The 16,585-nt window shown below is 46.3% G+C and overlaps 1 protein-coding gene across 1 annotated transcript; it reads left to right on the plus strand.

Moving 5' to 3' along the window:
* Positions 1-47: 47 nt before the first annotated feature.
* On the plus strand, positions 48-16,542 carry LOC138126785 (disintegrin and metalloproteinase domain-containing protein 9-like). The gene is made up of 11 exons (XM_069042562.1): positions 48-271; positions 9,714-9,814; positions 9,957-10,367; positions 11,003-11,176; positions 11,227-11,396; positions 11,449-11,923; positions 11,981-12,294; positions 12,344-12,545; positions 12,599-12,794; positions 12,842-12,977; positions 14,080-16,542. Exons 1-11 carry the CDS (start codon positions 181-183, stop codon positions 15,977-15,979), a joined length of 4,170 nt encoding a protein of 1,389 aa, XP_068898663.1. The 5' UTR covers positions 48-180; the 3' UTR covers positions 15,980-16,542.
* The last annotated feature ends 43 nt before the right edge of the window (positions 16,543-16,585 follow it).

Raw genomic sequence — 16,585 nt, forward strand, 5'->3', positions numbered from 1 at the left:
TGCAAGATGGCGCCACCGTGTTGCAGATCTCTTCGGTTGCAACGGTTGCAGCGACGTCCTCGGCCACAGTTATTCGGCCTCGGCGACGACAACGATAAAGACGTGCTTGTCGGTCTGTTCTGTGGTGAATGAAAGAACTCGGTCTTTTGTGCAGTATGTGATCAGTTGTTCAGTGGGAATATGGCGGATTTAGTGCATTATGTTTGCTTTGTGTTGTTGTTGTCGTTACAGCAGGCCATCCACTGGAATGTAGCTGAAGCAACCGAAAGAAGTGAGTATAATGGTGTTTTTCATTCAGGGCGAAGGCATCAGAGGGGGGACACCAGGTTGCGGCGACCCTTTTTCCAATTGACTCGAATTATATCTAAAATGTCACTCCGAAAGGGTTAATTACGACTAATGTAAACACCACGTCGGTGCTGATCTAATTTCTTGTTATTATTTAAATAAAGCTGTAGCTTTGTTGACCGACTAATTTAATTCGAAAACAGTAGTACAGTCATTGTACACGATGATGTCTCTGAGTAAACATTGACACATTTAATGTACCGTTTGCTACCATTTTGACAAGGCGGCTTTAATCCGAGCGTGCCCTGGCTGTCCTTGAAAACGTCCCAGGGGATGATGGATCCGGTCCGAATGGTGCTAAGTGCTTGATCGAAACTCTTCGATAACTAAAAGCTTTTCCAGACGGATTAAAAGCTTCACGTCGTGGGCCCACATTTGGAGTAAAAGTCGAAAGTACCAAACTTTTTATTATAGGTAGTCATTTGTATGCGTCCAACATGTAATTATGTCATTTCTATAGTACTAAACGCACCAACAAAGAAAGCGCATTGTCAACTGAAACATGCATGCAAAAATTTCAAGAATGATACATTGCCAACAAATAGTCTTGGTTGTTATCAGTACTTCCGGGTCGAAGATTTCGTGGAACGACAGACAATGAGGTTTCGCAATCGAAAAGAAGTTGGGGAAAAAAGTAGTCCTGACGTATGAAATTAATAAATTTGTTGGCCTTGATTTGATATAAAACAGATGATGGAGTCTTATTGGTTAACCTTTTAAAGCAAGTGATTTTCAAATTTAGCCGGTTTGTGTGGATTTACAACTCCAATTAACCTCGTTTTGACTCTTTCGATGCATTTACATCAAGAAATCGACTCCATAGAAAAAACGAGTCGCGGTGGATCGAAATTTTTCGACCAGAAGGTGTAGACTTCCAACTAGTCTAAGACTTTTTAACGATGTAGATTGGTGTTAATCCAAAGATATTTTGATCCTCAGATTCGAAGTTTTTGTGCGCAAGAGAAACTCCCAAAAGAACATTTTGTTTTTTGCTTGTTTGGACCCGAGACGAATCGGTGGATCGATCGTGGTCAACTGATTTCCATTTAATTAACACGCCCCTCCCCTGTCTAGACGTCACGTGAGCCTGGCACCCTTCGAATTTTGCATCCCACCAGGATTCTCGGTTCGCCGTTCTAAAACGGTCCTGGCAAAAAATTGGCCATGTGTCTCGAAGGAGTCCAAACTAGAGACATCTGCAACATTTTAGGGGTCCCCGGACTCCTCTCCGCTCCCAGCTTTGTTTACGCGAGCAGCACGTGTCGAGCCGCGGCTGCCCCCTCGCCTAATCAACGCTCATTGTGCCCCGAAGGGAGCGCCCTCTATTTATTGTCGTGGCCGTTTTTACGTTATCAAGAGTTTCGAGTGTCAACAACATATGGTTAAGAATAGGATGGGAACAGATGAATTGTCTGGGTCTGACGCACTTCACAACCGGATACGCAGCGCCCGTCGTTTCCTTTATGTACCCGGTTTTTCTGATGGAGAGATTAAAATGGCCGACAAGATGGCCTCCCGACAGGTGAAAAGGCGCTGCACCCTTGCATTGTGCGACCACCAGTGGCGCGCCCGCGGAAGTTAATTACACTACAACGACCGGTGACTCATCTCGGGTCGCTAACGACTACCTCAAGCCGCAGGAAAGTGGTCATCGCGATCCGGAAGCGCATCGATCGCCGCATTCTGATCAAATACTTTGGTAGAAAACTGTGACGGTGTCACCGTAGACGGTGATCGTTTCCGCGAGACGCCAATCAACGCGCGCTGATTCACTTTTGATGATTCTCCACGTTGGGGACCTGCCAGGAGTGAATCAGAGTTTTGTATTCCGGCGGCGTTTCCGGCGACGCCCGGATTTAATTTCGAGATCGCTTTTTGTGGCGCGGACACCGTCGAGTAGCCGTCGCCTAATCGTTCGTAAAAAATTCAGGCGTCGTCTCCATTGTTGTTGAAATTGTGCTTCCGACGAAGGTCAGCAGCATTTTTTTAATTAAACATTCAGTGCGGTTAGCAATTGAAATTACACACTTTACCGGGAAATGTCTCATTACATTTGAATAAAAATGTCACGTGACTCAGTGGGAAAGGGCAAGGAGCGATGCATTTCACGTCGAGGAAAACAAAACGTGGCGGTTGTTGTTGTCGTGGTCGAGGAAACGGCGATGGAGACGCAGAATGTCGACGAGGAAACGGCGGTTTCTGCATCGATTGATTGGATAACGGCGTGACCTTTCCTTATCACTTGCGGTTTCAATTAATTGCGGAGATGCCAGGCGACCGAGTGGCGAGGGAGCTGGGGAGAAGGCGAACTTGCCAAATTGATTGCCGAAAGTTGGAACGTTGTTCTGGCGGTGTTGGCTACGGATCAACGAGGTTTAGCAGGAGAGACGCGGCGAGAATGCCAACAGACAATAGTCATGCCTGGATAAGTTCCACTGCAGACTCTACACCCATCTGGCATACAATATGCGTTTTTTTGTCGACCAGATAACATGTAAATAGTAGAAATTTGAAAAAACGTGGCAAAGAATTGATAAACAAAGCTGAAACGAGCGAAGCAACGTCGTGACTTTCTCACCAGAAAAGAAAAGTGCCTTATCTTTGTAAGCTCGAGCACAAACGAAATTCGTCAAGACTACACAAATACATCCCAATCTATTATGATACAGCTGACGTAACAACTTTCGTTTGAAATTTATTTGTTGTCTTAGGCCGAGCAACTCTAATGAACTATTTTGGAATTATTAATGGAGACTATTAGACTCCTACTGTGTTCTACATAGATATTTTAGTGCAGATCACTCGGCCTGATAAATAGTCGACTCGACTAGATAAATTTGTTGAAATAGTTGGGCTTGAAAGCGAAGAGTCGAATATAACTCTAGCAAAATGAGGATTGCTCAATTTTAGTGGCGGTGGAATGTCACATGCGAATACATTTTTTTTTGGGTTGCAACAGATCACACAGACGCAGATTTTTTCTTGGAGTGATCGCGTTGAAAGAATCTGTTGTACGACACTGACCAGAGGGGAGATGGAAGGGGATAATAAAGAACAAAATGATTTCTGAAATCCTATTATCATTTCACCGAATTGAATTTGATTCGTGTGACATGTTAAAAGTTGATAAGGAGAGTATTATTATTTTGTGTTGCTCACGAAAACAATTTGCTTGGTGATAACGTGTTACTACGATCGGTATACGTAATAGATGGAAGTATTCATTACAAAACGTAAAAAATACAAGAGATTGAAGGAAAAGGAGAGGGGTCGCAGAACAGAATAGAAGGAAACGTTGCGAGACCACTGTTGTTGCTATATTCCCAGAATAATCTTGCTGATGTTGGTAGTCACAAAGTGCCCCCAGCAATCCTCGAGTAAAGAAGAAAATCTACATATTTTTACATTATTGCTGGTCCTTCGCCTGGTTTAACATAAACGAGTGATTTCACATTTTTTTATGTGGGCCACAAAAAAACTGGGAAAGATGACACAGACGTAATTACTGCGAATTAAAGAAACATAAAATTACTAGAGTGCAGAGGATAAATACATATGTGCAATGGTCTCAACATGGCTGGCGCATTCAATGAAACTTTGGCTATTATTCCGAAATTAATCCTTTAGCAGCTTTCTGTTGTAATTAGGGTGCATATCATTGAAAACTGGAGTGTTTATGCTGCAGGCGATGGAAAATTAATGTTTAAATATGTAAGAGAATATTAAATCATAAACAGGATGGAGTGCAGAATTGAAAATTATCACTGGATATCGAAAACAATCATCAAATATGGTTGAAACTTGTCATAAAACTTATATAGACATAGAGATAATGCAATTCTTGACACACAAATTGAAAATATTGCTAGTTTAAGTGTTTAATCTACTGGAGGGCCTCAAAAATGAGAAATGATGCTAAAGAAACCAAAAAAAGGCAACCGCTTGTTGGTCAGACACTGATTTTCAAAAAATTAGAGCGAAGAAAGAAACATTTCCGTTGATGAGAACAAAAGAATGAAAAAATGAGGGCGAGTTAATTTTTTTACGGATTCATCGATTGTGTAATTTGCAAATGAAATTATGGTTTTACTTTTGCAAGAAGTGCGAATGATAACGTGTGTTCAAAAAATGTGTGGTCGGGTGCTTGCTTTTGTTTCCGTTACCGTATGGCGTAACTGCAGTTGTCAAATATTCTGTGAAACAGGAGGTGAACGACCATCAATACGTATTACAGAAACCGCTAAAAGAGTTAGGGAAATAATAATAAAATGAACAGCAAGCTTCAATTTGTCATTCATCACAACAAATGATGGTATGATCAAAATGAGGTTATGTATATCTGAATCTGAAGGAAAAAGACCACCTACGTTTGGAAAAGAGAAAAAAAACCACGGTGTTTTTATGACATTTATTAGAACGCTCGTTGCATTTAGATAGATGTTTCTGATGCTACTTAGATATTGAAGAGCGTGATATCGAATGGCTGGGATGTGAATAACAGCCAACAGATCAGATCAGTAAAATATGTGATAAAATTAGTCATTTTAAAATCACCACTATTCGAATTACGCCGAAAACAGTTGAAGCCCAACGAGTGACAAATACTTCTTGGATTCTTCATTAACAATGCACCGGATTCCGTGGATCTTCCTCGACCTTGATGTAAAAGACATAAAAGTAAAGAGGATCGAACCATTAAGCGGAATAATAACCGGTGATTCGTCTGAGAAATGCAAATATCGTAGAAATAACAATGGTACAAAGAGTTGATTCTTCAGGGGTGGTGTTGCCCCAGGACAGTGACATGTTCTTGGAAAAAACTCTTCTCTGAGGTATTCGGAAAAGTAATAGTTATTGAAGTTGTCTTTCGTCGAGTCGTGTTTGCAAGAACATCTTGCAAATCTGAATTTTTTGATGGAATATGTATTAATCCGACAAAGGATGCCATCGAAAACGTGAATTTTGAAAAAATCTCGAATGGATCGAATGTTTTCATAATAGTACATTCTTCAACGAGGGTATAATGATGGCAATTATTGAAGGGGATGAAAATTCCAACACGAGCCGTAGGCGAGTGGAGGAATCATCAGAGTGAATAATAGCCATTATACGCGAGTTGAAGACTACACTTTCTCCATGACTATACCATTTATTTTTAATATTTGGCAATTAAAATTGTGCGTGATAGAATGAAAATACGAGGGATGTGATTGGCCGACAGGCGTGGATTTCAGTATATTCCATCACGCGTGGAGTTGATATTGTTTCATTGAATATCCAACAAAAATGCATTCATTCTTTAATAGTCGTGAAGAAATTATTTGAATCCGTTTTATGAGAGAATTTTACAGTCGTGTTACACTTGAAGTGACTTCCAAACGAGCAGATTTCGAACAAATCCCGAATGGAAAAACACAATCTGAAATGTAAATTGAAAAGAACAGTTCCATCCAGGACTGCGATCATTGTTAAATCGTCTGTTCCATTTTCACTCCCAATTCCCTTTTGTCTCCGTGATTTTTAAACCATCCTCTTCCATCGCGACCACTCCGCCACTCCCGTGCCCAAATCATACGTCGATCGAACCTCATCAGCATTCCATTTGCACCTCCTTGTTGAATCTGTTTCTCTTCGAGACCCTCTAAGTTGTTCGCCATTTACCTGACCGCAGGTAAGCCAAAATCGTCTGTCGACGATAATCCCAAGCAGGTGTCGCTCCCGACCAAAACAGCAGATGTCGACTGCCTACATCCGCCAAACATGTTAAACCGCGATGATTCAGAGGCGATTTTCTCCTCGACTGAAGACTCGTGCATCGAAGTTAATGCACTTAGGTAACAGCGCTCTTGTGACAAGGGTCGATGACTAATTAACGTCGACCCCGTTTGCTTCCACTTAAGCCTTATTAAATGTCACGATCCGTGATGGAGGTAGCGCCGCTGCATAATCACAATGAGAATTAAAGGAAAAGAGCTCTGATAGAAGGCTGGATTTAATTGCATCGACCGGCGGTAATTAACAGAGCTTGTAGCTGGTTCTTGTGGAAAAAAGTGATGGTAAAGTGCACTTGCACAAGGTCAAGTGAGCTTCTGGTGTACGCAAATTTGGAAAAATTGCGTTTTGGGTGTTGTTGACAAACGTGGACGCTGCACTGTTTACAGCAATGAAAATTGTTGTTAAATCGGAGCCTTCGGATGTATTCCATTGATAAACAATCAGTGGCGTGCAAATACAAATATTTACCCACATGGGAGGAATGTCGCGACGTGTTGTGGGTTCGATCTTCACGATCATGGGACCCCACCGCCATGGGCCTTGCATAATTGGCGATTTTTCGGACGATAGAAAGTGGGTTTCGTTTAGCGTTAAGTAACCAAACAGACATCCTGAACGTTCCTTTCTCGACTTCACCTGCACTCTAATATTAAAGTTTACAATATTCTATTTCTGGACGGATGAAAATAGAGTCGCCGGAGTCTGCAGCTGATAGCTTATTATTTCGTAACTTAATAACCAGCGCGCACACAGTTTATCAACACCACCGGGCACGTGGTGGAGTTTACGTCTTCGGCGAAGTCGATCGATGGACCCCCTCCCCATCGCGCGACCAATTAAAACACCGGAAAAAAACCTAAACTGGAACGCGTACCATATGCATACATAATATAATTAATCTTGAAACAATAACCGTAACACTGATGTAATTATTCCACTTTACTTTCTAATGGTTTTGGGGGGGTCTTATGCAACGACCTTGAAGTCTGCCGATTGGGAATCGACCTTGATTTATTCCTACGTGGGTCCCGGTGCGTTTATTGTCGTAAACATTTGCACATTTCCATCGATTTCGAGTTTTTCTGTGCGGGCGAGGTTGCTGCCTGCGTACGGTTTCGGTTCCTGCAAAAGTCCGGGGGTCAATAAACCACGTTGTCGTGCGTCGCTGTAAAAATTCGTGCAGGTTCCTGCAATCAATTCTGTTTTGTTACACGTTATCTAGGAGGCCGTGATGGGTGCAGTCAACAATGGAAGTCATTGTAGACGCGTCTCAAGGCACCGGATACTATAAAAAAAATCCGATGATAACCTAGTTTTTTCACGAGATATGCTGCCAAGGCGGATTTGAAAAGCGCGCCAGGAGCGGGCGACGCGATTGGTGGGTTCGAATTAGCGCGATCACGGGATTGGCGGGGTCGCGTGTCAAGAGCGGCACGTTTGAAATTGATGGGCTTCGCTGCACTTCCGGATTGAGCGAATTTTTGTCAAATTTCACTTTTCGGATTTTTTTCTGGTAGGAAACGGGCGAGGACGGTCTTCGCTGTGATGGTTTCGCAAGTATTTTTATGTTTCCGGTGATCGGAGGTCGTAATTCTCGCACTTATCGATCTCGCCGATAAGTAAACTTCACTTTCGCGTCAAGGAGTTCGGCTTCGATCGGGTGTTTATGTTCGAGGCGGTGCGAAAAATACGACGCGTCTTCTTCAGAATGAAGTGTAAAAATTAGAGAGTCTTTCAACACTTCTATTAAGAGATGTAAACAATGTTACGAACAGAATGAGTGGAGTTTTTTATGTTCTGCGGTGTTTATTTTCGTTGAATTTGCTAATCCTGGCGGTTGTCGACGGGAAACCAATTTTGTCGGGAGCGCTTTTGGAAACTGGGCCGGCCAATAAACGGTCGATGGCCTTGACAGTTCAATCAAACAACGGAACAGCTCAGGCCGCAAGACCAATTTCCTCTTATTGTTATAAATTGATAAAAAATGAACGCAGGGCGATGGAGCGGTGGGCGGCGGCGTAATTAATTCCTCACACTTGTCTCGCGTCCGGGGAAATCTAGCAGAGTGGAAAATAATTGGAAATTTCGCCGGGAGTTCTACTTGCTGGGTGTGTAATCAGCACCGAGCGATTAAAACCAGCTAAAAATAAAAACTTCTATTTCAAATTGCTTCAACAACCACGTTCTAGCGTGAAATACTTCTATTGTATTTTTGAAATCACTCACCGAGAAGGAAACATTTTGACTGAAAGGCCCAAAAAACGTTGGATTTAAAGAGAAATTGCTCAATTTTGGATGGATGAGTTTTAATTTTTCTAAAAATCTTTGGCAAAGTTTAAATGATTGTTACAGTGTGTAAGATGTTTTGTTCGATTCAAATAAACTGAATTTTTTGTCATTGGCAAGTTATATTTTTTCCTATTCCTTAAAAGACCTTGGTACTAGAATTAAAATAGTTATTTGTGTACCAAGGCCAAAAAGTGCGTATTTTTCGTCCGAGTCTGAGATTTCTGGCCGAGGCGTAGCCGAGGCTCAACAACTGCCTTTGGCGGCAAGAATTTTATATAATTTGGTTCAAAACGTGACCTTCTTGGATCTAACTGTCCAGTTTTATACATCACATTTTTCTCCACTCAAGATTCTAAATTGAACTTTCGCGGCAGTCGACAAAACGTCACGTCCTGATAACAGACAGACACGTCGCGTCACGCTCGTCGCCTGTCCGATTGTCTTTAGTCCTCGATGCGCGACATCCAAAAATCCAAACCCGCGCGTATAATTAGTCTCGTAACGGCAATTTGTGCAGAAATTCCGACCCCCATATCCCCAGCAGAGACGCCAAATTTAAATCAGTCTGCATTTTTCTTGTTGTTTTCTTGTCGTTGGACGCCGTCCAAGAACCAAATGCACCGACCGTGCCTATTTCCAGCCGGAAAAAACCCCTCGCGCTTTCTCTCCCAACAAAAATCCGTTTCGGTGGGATTGTCGCGATTTTTCCTCGCAAAAAAAGAATCGCTAGTTTCACCGCATTAGAAAATTGGAGCGCAACTGCACAAATTGACCTGTCCACGCACACAGATTCAATTAAGTGTCTCTGACCTATCAGGTTAAAAATAGAGGCGCCGCCGATGCCGGACGGTTTGGATTTCCGGAATTCGAAACGAGGCGAGAGCGAAACGAACCCTCGTCTAGGGGACGCCGGGATTTAGAAATTGCAATGTTAATTCAAGCGAAAGCGTGAATTTCGTAACCGAGCGATTCTATAACGACCGAAAACAGGTAAATGGAGCAAAATTGAAATGTCTTAATTGAGCGACAGGTCGGTAACGGCGAGTTTGACAGGGGAAATTATTGGTTCGGACTGAAAAAAATTTGGTTGAGGCTGTGAAAGGTGTTGTAGGGTGCAGTGTGCGACCTGGCTTCGTCCTGTCGCTCGGGGGTCCATTCGAGCGTCCTAGTTGACTGAATTAAATGTTAAGTGGAATCGGCTTGCGGTGCCAGTCATTCGACGCGACATTAAACTTGTCAGTCTCTGCTCTCGACAAAAACTCAGCACGGCTCTCGAATTTCTTATCTTTGAATGTTTCCAGCTGAACGACATCCTGCCAGAGACTTCAGCCGTCACACACTTGTCAAGCCGAGAATCTACCACGGACGAGAGAAGCGCCAGATAACGACGAGCAAAGAGGAGGTGAGAAGACGGTGACGCGATCCCGCTAATTCCTCAATTAAAGCAACAATTTACGAAATTAAACGATAAAACTTGCCCACGATAACATCGTCGCAACGGTTCAACGACAGACAATTCCTTATCGTTTCCGTTCTGCATACAGGGCCCCTACCACCTCGACCACTTGACGATTACCCTCCCTGTTGACGGCGACGAGCTCGTCCTCGACCTCACCCTGAACAAGCAACTCATCCCCAAGGGATTCTTCCGCAAGACGCAGGACAAGGGGGCGCACAAGGTGGTCAAGCCGAGTCGCGAAGAAGTCGACTTGTGCCACTACGGAGGCAAGGTGCGGGACAGGCCGGGCTCGTGGGTGGCGCTGTCCACGTGTCACGGCCTCTCGGGGGTGGTTTTCGACGGGGAGGAGATGCACTATGTCGAGAGGGCCGGAGCAAATGACGAGACACACGTCGTGTACAGACACTCGGACCTGGTGGACCATAACAAGACGTGCGGGTATCCCGGGGGAGAGGGGGAGCACGACAGCAGTCACGGACACAACAGGATTCTGAGGGTACGACACAGAAAAAATAAAATATGTAACTGGAAAAAATACAAATTGACACTTATCTTCTAGTGGTTTTTACTTTTTATGGTTGGTAGCTACAAACACCGAAATGAACCAACTTTTGCATGTTGAGAATGAGATTACTTCAATCATCGTTTAATTCGATTTAGTTGCGTTTCATGTTAAGAAAAACATTTCGTATTTCATGTTTACATATTCTAATTGAGTTTTTTTTGACACGGGGTTGTAAATGTTTATAAAATCATAACCTGTCGTGATTAATTGCGTACGTAAAAACAAGTTTTTTGGATCATGTAATTTAAACTAAAAACGACACACATAATGACTTACCTTTTGCCCGATGTAATCATCAAAAAAGACTCTTTTGCATCTTTAACATCGTAATTCATACTTTGAAAAGTTATAAGAAATAAAGCGAGAAGTGCGACCTGTCAGATGTCAAATTTATTATAATATAAATCACGGCCAACTTCTAGACTAGAATAATTATTTATTTGACAGCGTCCTAACCTCAAATGGATTTACTTCAATAATTTTATTATAGAAAATTTGCACTAGAGGATGGACCGATTGTAGTGATCTCAAGTCGAGTTTTCGCGGTACTAGTTTTGAGTTTTCAGTATAAAAGGACTGCCGAGCAGAACGAGCTGGTAAGGGGACCATACAACGCTAACAAGGAGTCGAAGTACGTGGAACTAGTTTTGGTGGTGGACAACCGCGAGTACAAAGAGCTGGGGGAGAGCACTAGCCGAGTGGAGCATCATTGCAAGACGATCGCCAACATCATCAACGGGGTAAGTACGGCGTGGACCCCAAGTATCTAGTAAAGACAAAACGTTTGCAGCTCTACGCCCCGTTGAACATATTCATAGCTCTGGTGGGGGTGGTAATCTGGACGGAGCACGACGAGATCATTCTGGCGGCGAACGGCGACACCACCCTCACAAATTTCCTGCACTACCGCCGCGAGAAACTAGTCAAGGAACACCCCAACGACAACGCCCAACTGCTGACGTAAGCGTGTCACCCGTTCCGCGCTCGCCACGCCTAATTGGAATTCTTGCAGCAAATTCAGTTTCGAGAACGGAGTCGTGGGAAAGGCCCTCAAGGGGCCAATCTGCACTTACGAGTATTCGGGGGGCGTCAACACCGACCACTCGGTCGTCGTGGGACTGGTCGCCACGACGGTGGCGCACGAAATGGGCCACAATTTCGGCATGGAGCACGACACTAACGAGTGTTCGTGCCCGGACGAGCGCTGCATAATGGCTCCCAGCAGCTCGGCGGTGGCCCCCAAGCATTGGTCCAGTTGCAGTTTGAACTATCTGCTGCTGGCGTTCACTCACGGGATGGACTACTGTCTGAAGAACAAACCGGCGGCGCTCTTCGACGGTCCAGTCTGCGGGAACGGCTTCGTCGAGCCGGGGGAGCAGTGCGACTGCGGCCTTTCGGAGCACTGCGACAACACCTGTTGCAACGCCACCACGTGCATGCTGCACAGCAACGCCAGTTGTGCCACGGGGGAGTGTTGCGACCTCTCGGTGAGTCTCTAGGAGTCGCGAGGACTAATCCAGTCTACGAGAGTGTTTGTTTTGCAGACGTGCAAGCCCAAGAACGCGGGGACCATGTGTCGTTCAGCGGACTACGAATGCGACTTGCCTGAATACTGTACCGGCCAGAGCGAGTACTGCCCGGCGGACATCTACAAGATGGACACAGAAGTCTGCGACAACGGCAAGGCCTTCTGCTATCACGGTTTCTGCCGCACCAGGACCGACCAGTGCAAGCTCCTGTGGGGCGAAACCGGCAAATCCAGTGACGAGCAGTGTTACAGGATGAACGTGAAAGGAGACCGTCACGGAAACTGCGGTTACAACAAGTTCAACCAGTCGTACTTCAAATGCAACAACGAGTAAGTTGTCCGGAAGTGACTGAAAGTGAGTCACGGGAATTTTGTCTAGGAACGTACTCTGCGGGATGCTCCACTGCAAGCACCTCAACGAGCGCCTCGAGTTCGGCATGGAGTCGGTCTCGATCCTCTCGCACAGCTTCCTCAACCTGAAGGGCTCGATCGTCGCGTGCAGGACCGCCATCGTCGACCTGGGGATAAACCAAGTGGACCCGGGTCTGGCCCCCGACGGGGCCAAGTGCGGCGACGGCAAGGTAAAGCGGCGCAAATTCTCCAGATCGCCTCAAAGACGTTCGACTCGTTGCAGATGTGCGTGAACCAGAAGTGCATGTCTGTCGCCAGCTTGCAGCTGCAAGGACAGACGTGCCCGCACGACTGCAACAACAACGGCTGGTGCAACAATCTGGGGCACTGCCACTGCAGAGACGGCTACGCTCCCCCGTTCTGCGAGGACCCAGGACCTGGAGGCTCGGAGGACAGCGGTCCGGCGTCGGATCCCGAAGGTACGTCGTCGACTCGAGAAAATGGCATCTCAAAGTGTTCGTTTCAGCTCGCAAGGAGTTCGTGATCGCCCTGTTCGTCATCTTCTTGGGGATAATCCCCGGCATGGTGCTGCTGGCGCTGCTCTCGTACTACATGAAGCACAACTTGCTCTATTTCCGGTCGGCGAAACCGTCAGCGCCAACGTACGTAAAAGATTGTCTCTTTTCCAGTTTCCAGCATGTCTTGTCTGCATGTCGCGGTGGTAGTCTCTTCTCGAGTCGGTCCGCGTCGGGCGGCTCTAACACGCCGAATAACATCCGAAACCTGGAGATCAAACAGACGGGTTTGGTCTCCACCACCAACGCCGACGTCATAATACGGAGTAACACGATCACTAAAAATACTAATCGGGAGAGTGGTGGTAGGCGGTTGTCCTTGAAAAATATCAAAGGACTCAAACTGAACACCAGTTTGAGGGCCAAGAAAGACTGCGGTTCTAGTCAGAACAGTGAGACTCCAGCGACCACGGAAACCGTCTGTTTCGAGAGTCCCATGGTGGTGGTCAGCGTTAGAGATTTGGCGAGGAGGTTCGACCAAACGCCGCAAAAAATGTAATTCGGGGTGAGGTGGGGACGCAGGGCTTGACGTGTCCGCACCCGGTCCTGTCACCACACCATAGAACACCCCCTGTGATCTGTCACCAACTTTTATGTTGTAGTTTTTGTTTTATAAACAACTGGGCAAATCGGGTCTCGATGCCGCCCCCGATTTGCCTAGACCAGTCGAATTTTTAGGCATTCCACCCTTCGATCAAAAATAAAATAAATCACAACAGATCGTGGTTAACATGCTACAGTTGGCAATTCTGATTTTTGACTTATAATTAAATGTCATCTGTCATCGGCAGCTTTGATAAAGCCGTTGGTTTTGTTCATTTAGAATACCGAACATTTCAATCCAATTTTAACACCGACAGCTGTTAATCCGTTGCAATGATGACGTGCCAAAGTGTTGCCAACGTCTACATTCCATGTAAAATGTTAATTGTGGTCTGCTCGGATTCCATTTATTTTCGATCGCACGGTAATCAATGTTTCTTTGTGTTCTTAATTTGTCACCCCTCTAATTGCATGTTTGTGTAAATTAACTTGTCGGTGACTCTGTATACTACCAAATATATTTTAATCTTTTTTTTTGTTACTTTTGTTTTTTAACATCTTCCTCTGCTTTCGCTTTTGTAATGAGTGTGGTCCAACCAGTCGACAAACCGTCGCTTAAATCGCTTCTTTTTCTCGCCCCTTTTAGGATCAAGTCGCCGTCCAAGTCCCGGGGACCCCCGTTCGCCCCCGACTCAGCCAAACGCACCGAAGACAACCACTCCCTCCTCCAGAACGACAGACCGACCACTCCCCTCCAACACGAGTTCTTCGGCCAGTTCAAGGGATTCTCGCTCGCACCTTTTAAGAAAGTCGAGACGGAACCGTCGCGACCTGCGCCTCCACCCCCGATCATTGTCCCTCCCGCGACTCCGGCGTTCAAGAGCCCTCTGGTGGGCAGGTCCAACTCGAGTTTTTTGAACAAGTCTGTGTCGAGGGCCCAGTCGTTCAAGCAGGCTCTGGTGGGAGTGAACAGCAATGCGACGGGACCGGCTTTGCCGCCCCCGAATCCCGGGAGCACAGCCAAGCCGATCATCTCGTCCCCCATTTTGGAGAACTCGACGTGTACGGCGAAGGAGTTGATCTCGCCGCTGCGCAACGTCAAAGTACCGATGAGAGCGGCGCCGGAAGCGCCCTCTGTGCAGCAGAGGCCGCTCTCGACGCCCGAGTCAATAGTTTCAGATGACGGGAAGAAAGGGGGTACGACCTTGAATCGGATCGCTTCGTTTTTGAAGAAACCGACCACTGGCGGTACCAATAGTGGTACTAGTACTTTGCCTCGCAAGGCTAGCAAGATCATGGACAAGAACGCGCTCAGGTCTATCGAGATTTCGAATCCGATTCTGCAGACTGACGGTACTACCGTCAAGGTAGGTGGGGACGATGGGAAAGCTGTGATAATGAGGGCGCAAAGCATGAGGGGTACTAGTGTGACACCCAGACCTAATATACAGACTTTCGGGTCGATGAGACAACCCGGAGGGACCAAACGTCCGTTGAGTATTCCGTCAGGGAGTCGGCCTAAGAATCCGCCGCCCCCAGCGCCCCCTATCCTCGACGTCCAAGACAAGAAATTACAGATACCTAGCTTGCCGGGTTATCAGAAGCCTAGTGTAAAGAACAGTGGTCAGTATGACGATTGCTTGAACAAGGTGGCCCCGTTGGCTAAGCTCAGCGAAGAGCTGAGCAACGACAATATTTATGCGGTGATCGAGGAGTCGCCACTGTCGCCCCCGGAGAGCGTAAAATCGATCGAAGACAAAGCTAAGACGAGTTCGAGCTCCAACGACAGCATGGGACTCCTCGGGGAGATAGTTTCGGAGATCCAGAACCGCAACTTCGACTCGATTTACTCCACGTCGACTCTAGCTCGGAAGAAGAAAGCCGAAGAAGAGGAGAAAGCGAAGCTCGCAGATTCCGACACCTACGTCAACACGTCGTCGATCTACAAGTCCCCGGAAAGCGTCTACAGCAACATGAACAACGGCAAGTCGAGCGCGAGCTCCACCTCCAGCGGCTACATCCACCCCTCGGCGGTCAACCCCCCCGTCAAGCCGGAGCTGTCCACTTTCAAGGAGAAACCCAAGCCGATGAAGTCGCGGAGCCCCACCCCCACGAAGACCAAACCGAAGACCGCGCCGATCAGTCGCCAGACCACACCCCCGAACCTGCGGACGCGCAAACCGTCGCCGACGAGGACCGCGTCCGCGCCCCAGACGAAGACGCGCCCCGCGTCTAACAGCCCCGACGTCGTCACCAGCTGCAACACGAAGCCGGGGGCGAAAGGGCCGGACGTGGTGAACGGCGCCAAGAAGCCCACGACGAGCGCCAAGCCGAACTTGACGGGGCTGCCGAAAGGCCCGGCGCGGGGCAAAGCGGCCAGCTTCAACAAGCCGGCCGAGAAGAAGTCGCTCATCAAGAACAACTCGGAGGCGAGGACGGTGCCGGCGGGGGTGAAGAACGCGGCGAGGTCGTCGTCGAACGTGGCGTCGCTCCAGCAGAAGTTCGAGAACAAGACGACGAACGCGAAGAGCGGCAAGGCGTGCTGATCGTCAGGTTAGGAGACAGTTGGTTAGTTGACGACGGAGGAGGGCCCGTTTGGTTGGTAGGATCTCAAAACACATTGTGATAAATTAGTAATTTGTGTCAAAAGGCCTTAAAGGACAATCAATTTCTGCCGAAGACGAGATCCTCTGTACATATTTTGGCGGGTAAATTATTATTCTTGCATCGCCCGGTGGAGAAATACCGGTTGGGGGTTGCGCCACAAAACTACCCTCTTCGCTTCAAATTACTAGTCTACTCCGTACGCATCACATTTAAGCTTTATTGTACTCAAACAAGTCGCCATGTTTGCTCAAGATGGCAGCTCAACTCCGACATGCTTCGATTCTACAGGGATTTGCTTCTCCATTGGGCGGTGGATCGCGATTCACTTGTTTTCATAAAATTAAGTATTCCTACTGTGAATAATGTGATTTTTTTCACATTCTTATTTTATTATACACCTATTAGTTTGGTAGTTTTTGTACATAATACCAAAGATTATTATTGTATTAAAAAATCTTGTAATATAAACATCTGAATATTTCCCCAGCGTCGCCAACCTAAACCTCTGGTTGTTGTCATTTTTTACAGGATCCCTATCAAGTGTG

Source organism: Tenebrio molitor, chromosome 3 (genome assembly GCF_963966145.1).
Source record: "Tenebrio molitor chromosome 3, icTenMoli1.1, whole genome shotgun sequence".
In the NCBI taxonomy this organism is placed as follows: domain Eukaryota; kingdom Metazoa; phylum Arthropoda; class Insecta; order Coleoptera; family Tenebrionidae; genus Tenebrio; species Tenebrio molitor.

What these genes read in the sequence shown, in the direction of transcription:
- LOC138126785 (XM_069042562.1), top strand. Translation starts at nt 181, where the DNA reads ATGGCGGATTTAGTGCATTATGTTTGCTTTGTGTTGTTGTTGTCGTTA. An exon ending in TAACGACGAGCAAAGAGGAG is followed by an intron (nt 9,815 to 9,956) that starts GTGAGAAGACGG and finishes TTCTGCATACAG; the next exon opens with GGCCCCTACCACCTCGACCA. An exon ending in GACAACGCCCAACTGCTGAC is followed by an intron (nt 11,397 to 11,448) that starts GTAAGCGTGTCA and finishes GAATTCTTGCAG; the next exon opens with CAAATTCAGTTTCGAGAACG.